Source organism: Vicugna pacos, chromosome 9 (assembly GCF_048564905.1).
Source record: "Vicugna pacos chromosome 9, VicPac4, whole genome shotgun sequence".
In the NCBI taxonomy this organism is placed as follows: Eukaryota; Metazoa; Chordata; class Mammalia; order Artiodactyla; family Camelidae; genus Vicugna; species Vicugna pacos.
Window position 1 is genome coordinate 7,226,491 of NC_132995.1, and position 15,705 is coordinate 7,242,195.

The 15,705-nt window shown below is 45.8% G+C and overlaps 2 protein-coding genes across 2 annotated transcripts; one reads left to right on the plus strand and one right to left on the minus strand.

Annotated features, from left to right (window-relative positions):
- The first annotated feature begins 4,403 nt into the window (after positions 1-4,403).
- On the plus strand, positions 4,404-7,234 carry LOC140698043 (vomeronasal type-1 receptor 4-like). The gene has a single exon (XM_072966757.1). It carries the CDS (start codon positions 4,404-4,406, stop codon positions 5,331-5,333), a length of 930 nt encoding a protein of 309 aa, XP_072822858.1. The 3' UTR covers positions 5,334-7,234.
- Positions 7,235-7,511: 277 nt separating this feature from the next.
- LOC116282280 (uncharacterized) lies at positions 7,512-15,446 on the minus strand. Its single transcript, XM_072966391.1, has 4 exons — positions 15,345-15,446; positions 13,453-13,644; positions 10,711-11,100; positions 7,512-9,356 (listed from the first exon to the last, which is right to left on the minus strand). The coding sequence occupies exons 1-4, from the start codon at positions 15,444-15,446 to the stop codon at positions 8,739-8,741; spliced, it is 1,302 nt and encodes a 433-aa protein (XP_072822492.1). The 3' UTR covers positions 7,512-8,738.
- Positions 15,447-15,705: the final 259 nt, after the last annotated feature.

The window sequence follows — 15,705 nt, forward strand, 5'->3', positions numbered from 1 at the left end:
TGACTGACAAGGGACTAATTTCCAAAATATGCAAACAGCTTATACACCTTAATATCAAAGAAACAAGCAACCCAATCCAAAAATGGACAGAAGACCTAAGCAAGCAACTCTCCAATGAAGACATACAAATGGCCAATAAGCACATGAAAAGATGCTCAGCATCGCTAATTGTCAAAGAAATGCAGATCAAAACTACAATGAGATATCACGTCACACCAGCCAGAATGGCCATCATTGAAAAGTCTACAAATGATAGGCGCTGGAGAGGGTGTGGAGAAAAGGGGACCCTCCTACACTGTTGGTCGGAATATAAATTGGTGCAGCCACTATGGAGGAAAGTATGCAGGTTCCTCAAAAAACTGAAAATAGACTTACCACGTGATCCAGCAATCCCACTCCTGGGCATATATCCAGAGAAAAATAAAATTCAAAAAGACACATGCACCCCAATGTTCAGAGCAGCACTATTTATGATAGCCAAGACATGGAAACAACCCAAATGTCCATCAACAAATGACTGGATAAAGAAGATGTAGTTCATATATACAATGGAACACTACTCAGCCATAAAAAAGAATAAAATAATGCCATTGGCAGCAATATGGATGGACCTGAAGACTGTCATTCAAAGTGAAGTGGGCCGGGAAGAGAAAGAAAATTGCCATTGACATCATTTATATGAAGAATCTAAAAAATAATAACAATAATAATAAGGACACAAATGAACTAATTATTATTTTGATTTCTTGAATATGTGTAAGCACATCTGACTGTCCTTTATGGTTGGGTTACTGCATTCTGTTGTTTCTTATTTTGTAGTTGGCTTTATTCCTTCAATAACTATGTACGTTTAAAAAGCTAAAGATCTAATCTGTTCTTAGAAACAATAATTAGTACATACATGAAAACTAAAAGAATGTGCAACATACTGTTTATATGTATTTACATGCAATATCATGTGTAAGTGCAGTCGAACTGTAATAATTCTACATAATAAAACTGGGAAAAAAACCTATTAAAATTTATAGGCCATTTCTTTATGTTATATAAAAAAAGATGTTAACTAACTTTATTATGGTAATGATTTTGCACTATCCATTGATCCACCGCTATGTGACGATAAGAGGTGCCACTCCCACACCACTGAAAATCCAAATGTAACTTTACAGTGAGCCCTTTGCACCTGTGCTTTTGTTCTTTTTATTTTTTTAATTTAATTTAATTTAATTTTTTTTTACATTTTTTATTGATTCATAATCATTTTACAGTGTTGTGTCAAATTCCAGTGTTCAGCACAATTTTTCAGTCATTCATGGACATATACACACTCATTGTCACATTTTTTTCTCTGTGATTTATCATAACATTTTGTGTATATTTCCCTGTGCTATACAGTGTAATCTTGTTTATCTATTCTACAATTTTGAAATCCCAGTCTATCCCTTCCCACCTTCTACCCCCACCCCGGTAACCACAAGTCTGTATTCTCTGTCCATGAGTCTATTTCTGTCCTGTATTTATGCTTTGTTTTTGTTTGTTTGTTTGTTTTTGTTTTGCACCTGTGCTTTTGGATCAGTGGATTCACCAACCCTGGATCATTTAGCACTGGAGTACATATTTAGTGGGAAAAAATAAATCATGTACAAGTGAACCTGCACATTTCCAACCCATGTAGTTCAAGGTATCAAATCATCACATTGTACACCTTAAACTTACACAATGCATGTGTCAACTGTATCTCAACAAAGCTGGGGGCAAGTAAGCTACACCAGCAGGAAGTCTAAAGGGCGCAGGTGGAAAAGCGAACATGTTCTCTGAGAAGCTGCTCACAGGTTAGATTTTATCAATTTCCATTGATAAATGGATGGGGATTTCCATTAAGCAAGTGAAAACTAACTTTGATCACTTTTCTAGATCCAAAGTTTACTTTATGATGGAAGGTCCACTGGGGCCAATGTACAACCTCAGATAGTGATTATCAATCCTCGTCAAAAAACCTAATAAAATCTCCCAGGAGAATCATTTTGCATCTGGGGGTGGGGGGTGATTTGTTGCTCCTCCGGGCACATCAGGATGATTTTCAACAAACAAGGTCACGGAGACAGCGGGTGACAAGGTGACTCATTGGGAGCATAAGTCCTGCCATCTCATCCTTTATATACAGCCTTTGCAGTTCAGACCCAGTCTTTCCAAGATGCCTCATTTTGTTGGGGAAACCGGCTGCTTTCCTTAAAGATCGGAGTCTCTCATTCTTGAAAAGAAAAGGAGGTACAGAGACTTTTTCAATATTCCTAGTCCTCATCCTGAGTTTCTTTACAGAGACTTCCTTTTTTATTTTCCAGACTTAGCCTTCAGTTAATTTTCTGTCCATAGAAATATACTTTATCTTCTTTCTTAAATTATCACCTCTACACTCGTTTCTTCCATATACGTTGCTTTAATTTTCTTCAATCTTTCATTTCTGTTACTCACTAGTATCTCTTACAGCTCCCCAGTACTGTTTCATTGTCTCTATTTTGCATCAAATTAAAACCTTCTCAGACTTAACCTCATTCATTGTATCTTGACTTTTCAGTTTATTATTAACAACCTTATGAAAATTCAATACATTCCATGTGTTGGCTAATACCACCCCTTATTTATGATTTTTTTCTTTTGTGTTTCCTCCTCCTTCTCTATAGTTAATTGATATTTATTTACATGTGATAAAAATCTGCCTCTTAATTCCACTTCATTCTTTTTCCAGCCATCCTTTTGTCTCATTTTACTTCTCTATCTTTCATTTTCTTTTTATAGATAACACCATTTATTATACTACTTTTATGGATAACACCATTTATCTCAAATTATTATATATCATTTTCAATTAAAATGCTTTAAATATATGTAGACCGAATTTTATCATTGTTTTCTCTTACAGGTTTTACATGTTTATCATCTACGAACTCCTAGGTTTAACAGATTTTTATGCTCTATTAATAGAGTCACTATTTAAATTGCACTTAAAAACAATTTTTAGGCTGACATATAGAAATCCAAGTAATCTTTTTTCCTGATTTTGCTTTCAATAACCTCGACCATCACTCTTAGATATGCCAATAATTTAGTTAATGATTTTATTGGTTTCCGTCTTAAAACTTATATAATCTGTCATTAATAAAAAATAGTTTTTTTCCCAATTATAACAAATTTTACTTTCTTTCTTTACAGGAAGGCCCACAAAATCGGAAAATATGAGAAATAGAAGTGGTGAGAGCAGATATTTTTACTCAGAGCCCATCTCAAATGTGAAAGTCTCCCTAGGTAACCTTAAATATGATTTTCCACTTTGCAGATATTTTTGTCAGAGTAAGGTTATTCCTTTCTATTGCTAATAAGTAAAGATTTCTATCATAAATATATGTTGAATATGTTGAATATTATCACATGATCTTATTATGTACATATTGAAGTGACCATGTATTTTTGGCTCTTAATCTGCTAGTGTGTGTAATTATGCAGATGAAGTTTCAACTGTTAAACTTGTGTTTTATGTCTGGGGTACACCTTTGGTCCAATGCCTGATCGTCTTATGTTTGTGAATATAATCTTGCAGTTATTCTGTATAGATCTTTTAAAATCTGGCTTATGAAATGGGGTTGTCATTGTCTTTCTCATACTTTCTTTTGTTACTATTTGCCACCAAAGTTAGGCTAAGCTTATAATGTGACGGCTGGAATATTCTCCACTTTTCTTTCGCAGTGGTTCAGAGATATTATATGTATGTGGTGTGTTTGGTATGCTTCAACATCGACACTTTCTTTGAGATAACTTCTGGAGCTCTTTCTCCCACTGTTCAGGTCATCATGAGGAAACTTGCACCTTTGTGTCTTTCTATGATTTCAATATATTGTTTTGGTAAGTTAAGTCCTCTAGAGTTTCATCCTGAAATCTCTGAAATGTCCTAATTTATCAGCATAGAAGATCAGTGTATCCTGTTATTTTTCTAATATTTGCAACTTCTCCACTGCTGGCCCTTCAGTATTTTTAATCTTATGTCATTTGGGTCTTCCTATGGGGAAGTATCACATAGCTTTGTCAATTATATTATTTTTTTCAGGAAACTAACTTTTGACCTTCTTCTTTTCCGTCTGAAGGTTGTTATCTACTAATTTCTGCTTTTACGTGTATCAGTTCCAATGATCTTTTAAGAAATAATTTGCTCTTCCTTTTCTGGCATTACCATTTTCATTTTTCCTCCCATTTCAATTAGCAAGTTGAGTACTACCTTCCTTACAAACTTACTTCTATATCTAAGCGTCTCAAGGATTCCCAGAATCTAGTATCAACTTCACGATATAATCAATTTTGTTTCATTAGATACCTGGTTGACCTCATTATAACATATAAAAATCAATATAATAATGTTTTCAAGTGATGTGATTTGGAGGATTCTCTTCCTATTTCTTCTTTGTATTGGATTCATGGGGAACTCATTGCTCTTCATGTTATATATGTATATCTTCTTGAGTCAAAATCAGCTGACAAAACCAATAGATATTATATGTGTCCATCTGACTTTGGTCAATGTCTTGGCCATCATGTTCAGGTTGATACCATATCTCGTGTCATCCTTTGGAGTAAGACATTTTCTGGATAATGTTGCTTGTAAGGCAACTTTGTTCACATACAGAGTCACCTGGGGTGTTTCCATCTGTTCGACTGCTCTCCTCAGTACCTTCCAAGCCATCACCATCAGTCCCAGGAATTCTAAATGGGCGTGGCTTAAGTCTAAAATCTCCACATGTATTTACCCCTTCTTCCTTTCCTTCTGGATCCTCAATATACTCATCTATGTTGACCTCATCAGAATTGCAGAAGCCCATCACAATTCCACACTTGTCACTTTTGAGTATGTTACACATTACTGCCAAACGAAGCAGTTTGAACACCACCATTTAACTGCATATACAACTCCCATAATAATTCGAGATCTCCTCTTCGTGGTCCTCATGATGTGGTCTAGTGTCTACACGGTAAATCTCCTCTACAAACACCACGAAAGATCTCAGCATCTTCACAGCTCCAGCCTCTCTTCCCAGTCATCTCCTGAAATCAAAGCCACCCACACGATTCTTCTCTTGGTAAGTTGTTTTATTTTATTTTATTTCTCAGACAACTTTTTTACTTACTATTTGTTTCATAAACCTGAGAAAAATTTACGACTGGAGAGAATGACTGCGATGATTTCATCCTGCTACCCAACCATCTGCCCTTTCGTGCTGATGAAAAATAACATAATTGTTTCCAAATGGACTTCTTCCCTTTCAAGGATGAGAATTATCTTTTCTTGAAAAACATTCAATAGATGATGTTACATCCACAACCTCCTATGGCAACAGAGGACTGTCTATGATGATATATACCAGAAAACAATGCCTTTTGGCTATGGAACACTGACATGGAGCTAGCATGAACTGAGATGGGCTATACATTAAACATACATACAGATATGAAGTCTTACAATGCAAAAGAATGTATAAATATGAAATTAATAATTTTCATATTGACTCTTGTTTAAGTACAATATTTGGGGTTGAACAAAATAGAAATCTATGATTAAAATGAACTTTATCTGCTAGGTTTTGGTCTCTTTAAAATGTAGGTTCAAGAAGTTTCAAATTATATTAGGGCTTAAATTAGATTTCTGTAAAACTGCACTACACTATAGAAAGTCATGTATCTATCAACAAATATATATTGCATGCTTTACATATTCCAGGCACTATTTAGGGGCTGGATTTACATTCATGAACAAGAAAGGAAAAATATAAGTACTGAGGAGATTATATAAATGTTTAGGGGAGAGGGTATAGCTCAGTGGTAGAGCACATGCTTAGCATGCAAAGATCCTGGGTTCAATCCCTGATATCTCCGTTAAAAAAAAAAAAATGTCACTTGGGCTCCCTCTGAAACGTGTAGGGAAAAGATCCTTTCTTTTTTTTTTCCAGCTTCTAGTGGCCCCAGGTGTTCCGTGGCTTGTGGATACATCACCCCAAGCGCACATGCTCACATAGCGCTCTCCCTGTGTCTCTTCTTATTGTCTTCCCTCTGTATGTCTGTCCCTGTGTCCAAATTTTCTGTTTTAAAACTCTGATTCGGTGCCACCTAATGACCTCATTTTAATGTGATTGCCTCTGTAGAGTCTGTTTCCAATTAAGTTCACATTCGGAGATACCAGAGTTTACAACCTCAGCATTTTGTGAGGAAGGTGCAGGGGGAGTTATGTTGCAATCCATAACAGGGCCACAGAAGGTAGATAAGATTTCTGGGCTAGTCTTTCTAAAGACTGGTGTAGGTAAAGAAGCAAAGAGTCAATGCGGGGGAGGGCAGAGGGCAGAGCTCGTTGGTCAATTGTGTGCTTAGCATGCACGAGGTCCTGGGTCCAATCCCCAGTACCTCTACTAAAATAAGTAAATAAATAAACCTAATTACCTACCCCCTCAAAAATAAAACAATAAAAAACCCCACACAAAAGACGTATTTAAAAAAAACTATACCAAAAAATGTTTTAAAAAACGTTCCCCAAAGAGTCTATGCACAAAGGGAATGGGGTGGGATAGCCCCAGCTGGAGGTGAGCAGGAAGACGTTAAAGAACTGGGAACTGGCACACAGTCCCAGGCGCTGCTCTAAGTGCTTTTCGGTATGAACTCATTTGTTCCACAGCACGACCTGCTGAGGGAGGCACCATTATGATCCCATCTGATAGAAGAAGAATATGGGGCACAGAATTGTTATGTAACGTGGCCAACATCACAAGCCCTAAGTGGTAGAGCTGGGATTTGAACCTGGATGGGCAACCTTGAGAGTCCATGGTCCTAGCAAGTTCAAAAGGGAACATCAATGCCTGCTGGAGATGGTGTTGCTGTAGGACCCACTTCTTGTCCTTACTTCGTCCACAGATGAGCTAGAAAAATAGTTTCAGGCAACCACAGAGGGGATGTTATTAACTGTGTCTTCAGCAGTCAATGTAGGTGACGTCCATCATTTCTCACTCCTGTCCTCATCCCAGACTAGAGGTAACTCAGTTCAGGAGAGGGCACTGAATATGTGAGAAAAAAGGAGACCCCCTACTTCCCCTCCACGTCACTGGAGCCACTGAATTTTTAAATAAGCAGGACTCTTCCTCATTCTCTTTTTCCTCAACTTGTTGGAATTTGGCACCTTTTGAATGTTGGACAAATCCAAGGGGAAAATCCAAGTTGTAAAAGCATTGATTGTATCCATTACAAATTAGCAAATACAAACTACTGTATATAAAATAGATAAACAACAAGGACCTACTGTGTAGCACAGGGAACTATATTCAATAGCTTGTAATAACCTATAATGAAAAACAATACATATATATGTGTCACTGAATCACTATGCTGAAAATCGGAAATTAACACAGCATTGTAAATCAACTATACTTCAATAAAAATAAAATAAAATAAAAAAGCATTGATTGTTTCCAAAGAGAGGTGCACATTCCTACTTCATAGTTTTTTTTTTTTTAGGCATTTGGGAAGGGGATGGGTGGGCTACAGGACCTTCTAGCCCTAGTACTCATGTAATTTTTGACTCCTGAACTTTATAATGGAGTAGTGGACTTTGGATGTATATGAAATTTCTGTTAATGTACTGTAAACCAAGTCATCTGTTTGGCATAAGCAAATGCTCTCATGAGCACCCTGAGTCCACTGGACTGCAGAGAACCAGAGGGCTTAAGGCACTGATAACAGCTGCATGTGTACTTTTCAATCCTGTGTGATGTGTGACGCTGGTAACAATCAAAACCGTGTTGAATGATGAGGATCCTTGTACTTGGCATGAGAACAGGATGGGAGGGTCACACTGAAAAATGCCTGTTCTTCTTCTTCTTTTTTTTTTCAAAATGCCCCTTGTAAATTTGTTCTTAGATTCTGCACCTTTTTCTTTGATAACAATGAAGTGCGTTTGTTTTACCTTCATCATGACTAGAATTGGGGAGGGAGGAAGGTTAATGTTTAAGGGCATCTTGACATGAAGAGAAATTTGCTGTTTATTTATATAAATACGCTCAGCTCAAAAAGTGTTTTTCAGACTTGGTATTCCTCAGTGGGATTTGATTCTACTGCATTTTTCGGGGCAAGGTAATTAGGTTTATTTATTTTTAGTGGAGGTACTGGGGTTTGAACCCATGACCTTCTGCGTGCTAAGCACATAATTTACCACTTGAGCTATACTCTCCCCATGAAGCTCCTTAAAATGTAGTGAGTTTAAATATTCATTTATGTTTTGGCAAACTCTGAATAAGGTCTGTACCTGAGTTAACAGAACTGTACCAGAATCAATCTCCTGCGTTTTCACCATGTCCTGTGGGTATCTAAGATACTATCATGGGGGGAGCTGGGGGAAGGGCAGAGGGGAAGGCTCTGTGCTAGTTTTGCAATTTTTGTGATACTTAAACAACTTCAAAATAAAAAGTCAACCCCCCCAAAAAGAAAAAAAGATCACTTCTACAGGGGCACTAGCCATATTTCTGACACTCAAAGGGCCACATGGGCCTGGTGGTTAATATATTAGATGGCGTCCATGCAGAATCTTTCTAGCATTGCAGAAAGTTCTATTGGATGGCACTGTCCTGAACAGAGCCTCAACTGGACGTGATTACCCTTCATTCCAGCTCTGGGGATCCTGGGCCCTCCTTGGTCCCCCATTGCCTGGTACCCAGCCCTCACCCATCCCGATGCACCCTCTGATGCTGCAGGAGGTTGCTGGGATGCGCGAAGCCCTTGCTGCAGATGCGGCACTTGTAGCGCGTGTCCCCCGTGTGCACCTTCTCGTGGACCGCACGATAGTTCAGGTCCTTGAAGAGCTTCGGGCAGAAGCGGCAGGCGTGAGGGCGCACAGGGCTGTGCCCGCGGAGCTGCTGCAGGAGCAGCGAGGGCCGGGAGAAGGCCTTGCCGCAGGTGTCGCAGGGCAAGGGCCGCTCGCCCGAATGCACGCGGCGGTGAGAGGCCAGCGCGTTGGACTGCTTGAAGGCCTTGGCACACAGCTGGCAGGTGAAGGGCCGATCGCTCGTGTGCGCGCGCTCGTGCACCCGCAGGCTGTGGCCATAGGCGAAGCGCTCGCCGCACACTGCGCACGCGTGGGGCTGCTCCTCGCAGTGCTGCCGTCGGTGCAGAAGCAGGGCAGACCCAGCGGCAAAGGCCTTGCCGCAGTCCGGGCAGGGGAAGGGCGGCGCGGTGGCGTGCAGCCGCTGGTGGCGGTGCAGCTCATAGGGGGTCTTGAAGCGCTTCGGGCAGGATGGGCAGAGGAAGGGGCGCTCGCCCGTGTGGATGCGACGGTGCTCCTGGGGACAGGGAGTGAGGAAAAGCAGATGACCTTTGCAAGACCCGCTTCTCCAGGTAGACTCACCCTGGTACTTGCCTCCCGAAGAGAGACCACATGTACGTACACATACCAATTGTCTAAACATTTCTTTGACTTTTTTTTTTTAAATGCTGGTACTGGGGATTGAACCCAGGACCTCGTGAATGCTGAGCACACGCTCTACCACTGAGACTCTATTCACTGCATTCTACCCTCCCCCTAAACATTTAAAAATTGTAAATCAAACTGTTAGATAAACTATGTCTTCTTCCTACCTTGACAAATAGACTTTCACAATGACCTGCAAGGCTAGGTTGAAATGTATATTTTTTTGGAATCCTCAGAGTTCCACATGAGAACTTGGTGGCCCAGGAGAGCTGGCTGGGGCTGCCCAGGAGAGCAGGTTGGGGCTTCCCAGGCCTTAGGGGATATCGCACCCACACTGGGGCAGCCCAGCCCACATGCCCCAGGCTCCCTGACACCCTCCCAGCCTAGAGAGCACAAGCCAGGCAGGGCAAAGTGCACCCTCTGGATGGTGGATCTGGAGAAAGCGCTGGAAGAAGCCTCGGGGATCCTTGGGCAGGGAATTCCAGGGTCTCTTGTCCCCTTGGCCACAGAAGGAGGGGCATCAGGAGAGGCTCAGAGCAGCACCCAGTAACAGGAGGGATCCAGGCTAGGGCTCCGAGGGCGGGGCTCCCTCCAGGCTAACCCAGGCCTCTCCTTTCCTCCCATCATGCTCTTCAGCACACATGCCCTCCCTTTCCCCAGCCATGGAAGCCTCCCTTTTCAGTACCTTCTCCTCCAGCTCTGACCTTGATCTCCTTCTTACCCTCCTCGAAAACCCATCCCCATTTCCTATTGTCTCATGACCATCCTAACTGCCACCTCCTTCGGTGGCAAGTCTCCTTTCTCTAGGCCTCTCCCCTAACAACTTCAGGGCCACTTCTACCTTCTAGCCCACCTCCACATCCTTTTAACCCCTCCCCACCTCTACCGCCTGGTCACCCTACAGCCCCTATTCCCTTCAGGCCCAGCCCTGTTCTCCCTCTTGCGCTGGGCTCTGCCTCTCCCACTCGGCCCCACTCACCTCCAGCTCAAGGCCCTGCTCATCTTAGTCCCGGAAAGCTTCACTCCCTCCCTTCAGACCTGGCGCTGCACCCCATCCACCAACCTAGGCTGCACCTCCCCTCAGGCCCCACCCACCTCTGGTCCATCGTCCTGCCCCTTTCCCGCAGGCCCCGCCCCTCCCTTCAGGCCTCGCCCACTTCTGGTCCACTGCAATGCCCCGCCCTTTCCCCATAGGCCCCGCCCAGGCCCTGCCCCCCGCTCCGCACCTGCAGGTTGCTGGCTCTCTTGAAGCGCTTGCCGCAGGCGTCGCAGCCATGTGGCCGCTCGTCGCTGTGCACCAGCCGGTGGCTCTTGCAGTCCGAGTGGCGTTTGAAGGCGGCTGCACACAGGCCGCAGCGGAAGGGCCGCGCCGCGGTGTGCACCACCTCGTGGCTCAGCAGCTCCCACGAGCGCTTGAAGGCCTTCCCGCACGCCGCGCAGCTGAACGGCCTGGGCCGTGCCGGCCCCTCGGGGACCTCACGCAGCGAGCCTGGCACCCCCTTCCCAGAGCGCCCCACCGCCGCCCCTCTGCGGACGAGGCAGGCGGTCGAGTACTCCCCGTGCTCGTCGATGAGCTGCACCAGGGTCACAGCCTCCGCCTCGGCCCCTCCGGGAGCCTGGGAGAGGAGGAGAGGGGGCTCAGTCCTCGGGTCATCCCCCCATCCCACCGCGGCCCAGACGTGACGGACGGTGGGCTTGGGGCTGAGGTCGCCTCGTCTGTGAAATGGGCAGACAACGGGACCTCCCTTCCTGGAGCTGCGATGCGGATTAAATGAGTTAATAGGGAAACTCTGATGCCCCTACCCTCAACTCTGCTCCTGCGGACGCCTTCGTTTCAGCAAAAGGCAGCTCCTTCGTTTCCTTCCAAGTGCTCAGGGCAAAGATCGGAAACCCTGTTCTCACACACCTCCATCTAATCCCTCATCAAGTCTGTTGGCTCTAACTTGAAAATACAACCAGAACTGGACCACTTCTCACCAACTGCACGGCCCCCACCCTCCCGTAAGCCAAAATCATCTCTTGCCGGGGCTACTGCTGTTTTTTGTCTTCTCCCTAAGTTCCCTGCTCGGCCTTGGAGCCTCCAAGGTCTGTCCCCTACACTGCCACCAGGCGGCGCCTGTTAACACCTAAGTCAGCTCACGTCCCTTCGCTCAGAGCCCTACCCTGGCTCTTTCACTCAGAGAAAAGCCCAAGTGCTTACCGCGACCCGGGGAAGGCCTTGCATGACCCGCCTGCGTTCCCTCTTTGACCCCATCTCTCGCCTTCTCCCCTGGCTCACTACACTCTGGCCGCACTCAAGGTCTCCTTCAGTTTCCTCAACAGAGTTGGTGCCTGGAACCCTCTTCACCTGGACAGCTGCAGGGTCCCTCCCTCACCTGTCAGGTCTTTGGTCAAAAGTCACCTCTCCCTGAGGCCATTCCTGACCACTCTGTTTAAAACTGAAACCCATGCCCCCCCTCTGATTCTTCCTACTGGCTTCCTGGCTTTACTTTTCTCCACAGCACTTATCTTTGGATGTGAGCCTGGAGCTGCCTGTATCCATCTTTTGAGCCCTGTGGGAAGAGTCAGCCTGGCAATGAAACGTCCATAGGAAAAAATGGCACCAAGTGATGAGAGAGAGAGCTTCCTGATAAGCACCTAGATCTAGCTACACCTGAAGAATCCTTCCTCCGTTCTTTGGTTAGGTGAGGCAATAAATTACTTTTTGTCATTTAAGCAAGTTTGAGTTGAGTTTCTTGTCATATGGCAGGCTGAATACCGGTCTCTAAGTATATCCAGGTCCTAGATCCCTGGAACTTGTAGATCTTGCCTTAAATAGTAATAGGGACTTTGCAGATGTGATTAAATTCGGGATCTTTGAAGATGGCAGAAGGGGCCAGAAGCCCAGGAATATAAGAAATACAGCCCTAGAAAAGGCAAAGAAGTGGTTTCTCCCCTGAGGCTTCACAGGGAACCCAGCCCTGCTGACACCTTGATTCCGGCCCTGTGAAATTGATTTTGAACTTCTGATCGCCAGACTGTAAGAAATAAATGTGCGCAGTGTTAAGTCATCAAGTCTGTCGTCACTGGTTCCAGCAGCCATGGGAAACCAATAAGTGCCATGTGCCACTGAAACCACAGAGGGGACACTGCTAATCGGAATCTTTTATTTGGCCTTGATTTAACAGTTTCTGGATACTAGGTACCAGACAGAGTGCTCACAATAACCCAGTCATCTGTAGGGAGATAGATGCTCAGAGATGAGTCACTTGCCTGAGGTCACAGAGCTTGGAAGTGGAAGAGTCCAGGTTTGAATCTGGCAAGTCTGGCTTGAAAGCAGCCCTCGCAAATCCAGACTCACCTGAGGATTCGGTGACCGTGTTAGAGATAACGACATCAGCTAATATTTATTGGCTACTTAGGGGATGCAGGCACTCATTGGAGCCATTCATGTGTATTAACTCCCTGAACTCACTCTAGGAGGTGGGGACTTTCATTATTCCCATCTGACAGAAAACTGAGGCTCAGAAATTAAGAAATACCTGGATCACATCTTACAGCTAGTAAGAGGCAGGGGTGGGATTTGAACTCACAAGATCCTACCCCTATAATGACGAACTCTCATTTGATAGATGGGGACTCGAGGCGCCAGAGAGGCACAGGAATGATTCCAAAATCATTTAGCACTGATGGTGTCTCCTGAGAGAACCAGCACTCCATACATCTACCACTGCCTCCTGTTCTGGGTACCAAAACAACGAATATATTTGTTCCACAACTGCTCAGGATCTGACACCATCTCCTGGAATCCCCACAACCAGAAAGATGCCATTTTCACAGAAGGAGAAACTGAGGCTCAGAGGAATGTGTCCGTGTGTCAAATCACAAAGCTAGGAAGCAGAAGAGCTGGGAATCAAACCTACAGCTGCCTGAATCCCTATTCCTCCTGAGACCCAGCTCCTGGGATGGGTGGGGATCCAGGCGCTCACCTCTTCTTCTGGAATCTTGGGCTCCTCGGGGTGTATCCTTTGTTGAGATGGACCGAACCCCAGACAGTCTGAGGGGTCTCCGGGACCCACTTCTCCATCTCCTGCCTTCATTGGGTGGGGTCTGTCCCTGACCCAGCCCTTGGGCTCTGGGTGCCGAAGTGACCGTGAGGTGGGATGAGGAGGCAAAGGGGGCTGAGGAAGAGAAAAGGGATGTCGCAGGCGTCAGGGAGGGATTTCTCCATGCTGCTGGTGTCAGGAGAGAGGTCTCCTCCCAGGTTTCTTCGGCCCTGGGGACCCAGGGAGGCCATCCCTCTCCAAGACCCTCCTCGGGGAGATGAAAGGTATTCCCATGGCCTCAGCCACCAACTATACACTGGTTTCTCCATCCCCACAGCCTTGAATCCACCTCCTGCCTGTCCTCGCCCAGCCTCCTCCCTGGCCTCCCTGCCTCCAGTCTCCTCTTTTCAGTCCATCCCCTGTGTGGCCCTAGAGGAGTCTTTCCATCTACCAGAGCTGTTCCTGCTTCCTCCCTGCTCACATTCCTCCCCTGGCTCCCCAGTGCCCCAGTAGAAAAATGAGCTCCCTGACCAGGCATTCAAGACCCTTCACAATATGACCTCTTGAACTGAATCTTTGAGTTCACATCACTTCTTTCTCCCCAGCTGGCCCAATCACCCTCGTGGTACTAAGGACCAACCACAGCTGATAGCACTGGGACTTCACCCCCTGGATGACCTGCAGGTCCCTTGCACTCACGACATCTGTGTTCACCTTAGAGTCTTCTTCCAAACACACTCCTCCTCCCAGGGTCCTCATGTGTGGGTGGCCTCATTGTCCACCCAGGGAGGTTCTCATCCCTCCCTCCTCCTCCTCCTTCTCATTCCCTACTCCCCTGTCAGTCAGTCCCCAGATCCCATCCTTCCAGAATTTGCTTTCGTCCTGTATCCTCCCCACTGTCCCCACAGCCCCTGCCTCAGCTCAGGTCTCTGCCTCTCCTCCAGAATCATCACCCCCGCCTCCTTTCTGGCCTCTCACCTCCTGCTTCCCCACTCCAAACCGTCCCACAGATGGCCCCAGAAAGGTCTTTCTACACCCATAGCTGATCTTGCCCCTCTCCTGCTCACAACTCTCCCATGGCTCCCCAGCACCACAGGACAGGGTCAGGCCCCTCAGCCTTTGATATGACCCCTGCACACTCTCCAGCCTGTGGACCTTACATTCCAACAGGCAGCCCATCCTTCTGCAAGTAGATCCTTAACTCTTCCACCTGTTTGCACCTGTGGTTCGCCCATATCTCAGACCCTCTACTCCTGCTTCAAGGCACAATTCAAACCTGTAACTCGGGCCAACACTCACCCGGGCCCTCTCCATTCATATGAGCAGAAGTCACCCCAGTACTGCCCAAATCTCCCCGTACAATGGTCTCTCCCAACCAAATTCATCCCGCTCAGGGAGACACACAACGAACTGGCCCACCCCAACCTCCCGCCTCCCCACCCTATGATCTCACCCATCTAGAGGCCCCGCCTTCTTTCTCTGACAAAGGTCTTCCGGGCCCCGCCCCCTTCAAACAAGAGCCTCCTGAAGGCCACTCCGCTTCTCTTCCAACGGCTTGGGCCCCCTTTCCCCCTTTTCCCCCCTTTTCTCCTGGCCTCCGTCGCAATGATCTCGCCCGCCGATGGTCCCTTCCGCACCCAGGCCCACTCCCTCCATCCCTCTGCTGCAAACTTGGTACGTCCCGGGGTGGGAGACGGGAACGGGAATCGGGCGAGACCATTACCCGAGACGGGAGGGCAGACATGAGTCCCTTCAACTAGGGACTGACTGGGCGTCTGGCTCCCCCGGTGCCTTTCAGATTCGATCCGTGTCTTCCCAGACTTCCCGCGCCTCACCTTGCAGTCCAGGTGTACTGCAGGTTCACAGGAGTCTCCATCCACTGAAGGACTCGGGGCAGCAGCCCTTTCGCCCAGCACGCCCCAACCCCGGGTGCGCATGCGTAATGCATTTCTGGTCCAGAGGCTGCTTTTTATCAGGCAGTTGACAAAGAGAGATTTCCCTCCTTCTGCAGCATCACTCAAACCCCCTCAGACGTCAATCCACAGCTTCAGTCTCCCGAAAAGAAATAAGGAGGACTGATATATAATAATAACCAAAGACCGAGGCCCTTAGCATGCACTAGACAGTGTAAGCACAGTATTTTCAGTTCTCAAAACCGCCTTGGAGAGTTACTATTATCCTCGTTTTCCTCATGAA

Bases quoted from the DNA above. Each gene is read 5' to 3' on its own strand.
- LOC140698043 (XM_072966757.1), top strand. From the start codon at position 4,404: ATGTTTTCAAGTGATGTGATTTGGAGGATTCTCTTCCTATTTCTTCTT.
- LOC116282280 (XM_072966391.1), bottom strand. From the start codon at position 15,446: ATGCGCACCCGGGGTTGGGGCGTGCTGGGCGAAAGGGCTGCTGCCCCG. The intron at 13,645-15,344 runs GTGAGGCGCGGG...TCTCTTCCTCAG, and splicing joins CAGTACACCTGGACTGCAAG to CCCCCTTTGCCTCCTCATCC. The intron at 11,101-13,452 runs GTGAGCGCCTGG...CTCCTCTCCCAG, and splicing joins CCAAGATTCCAGAAGAAGAG to GCTCCCGGAGGGGCCGAGGC.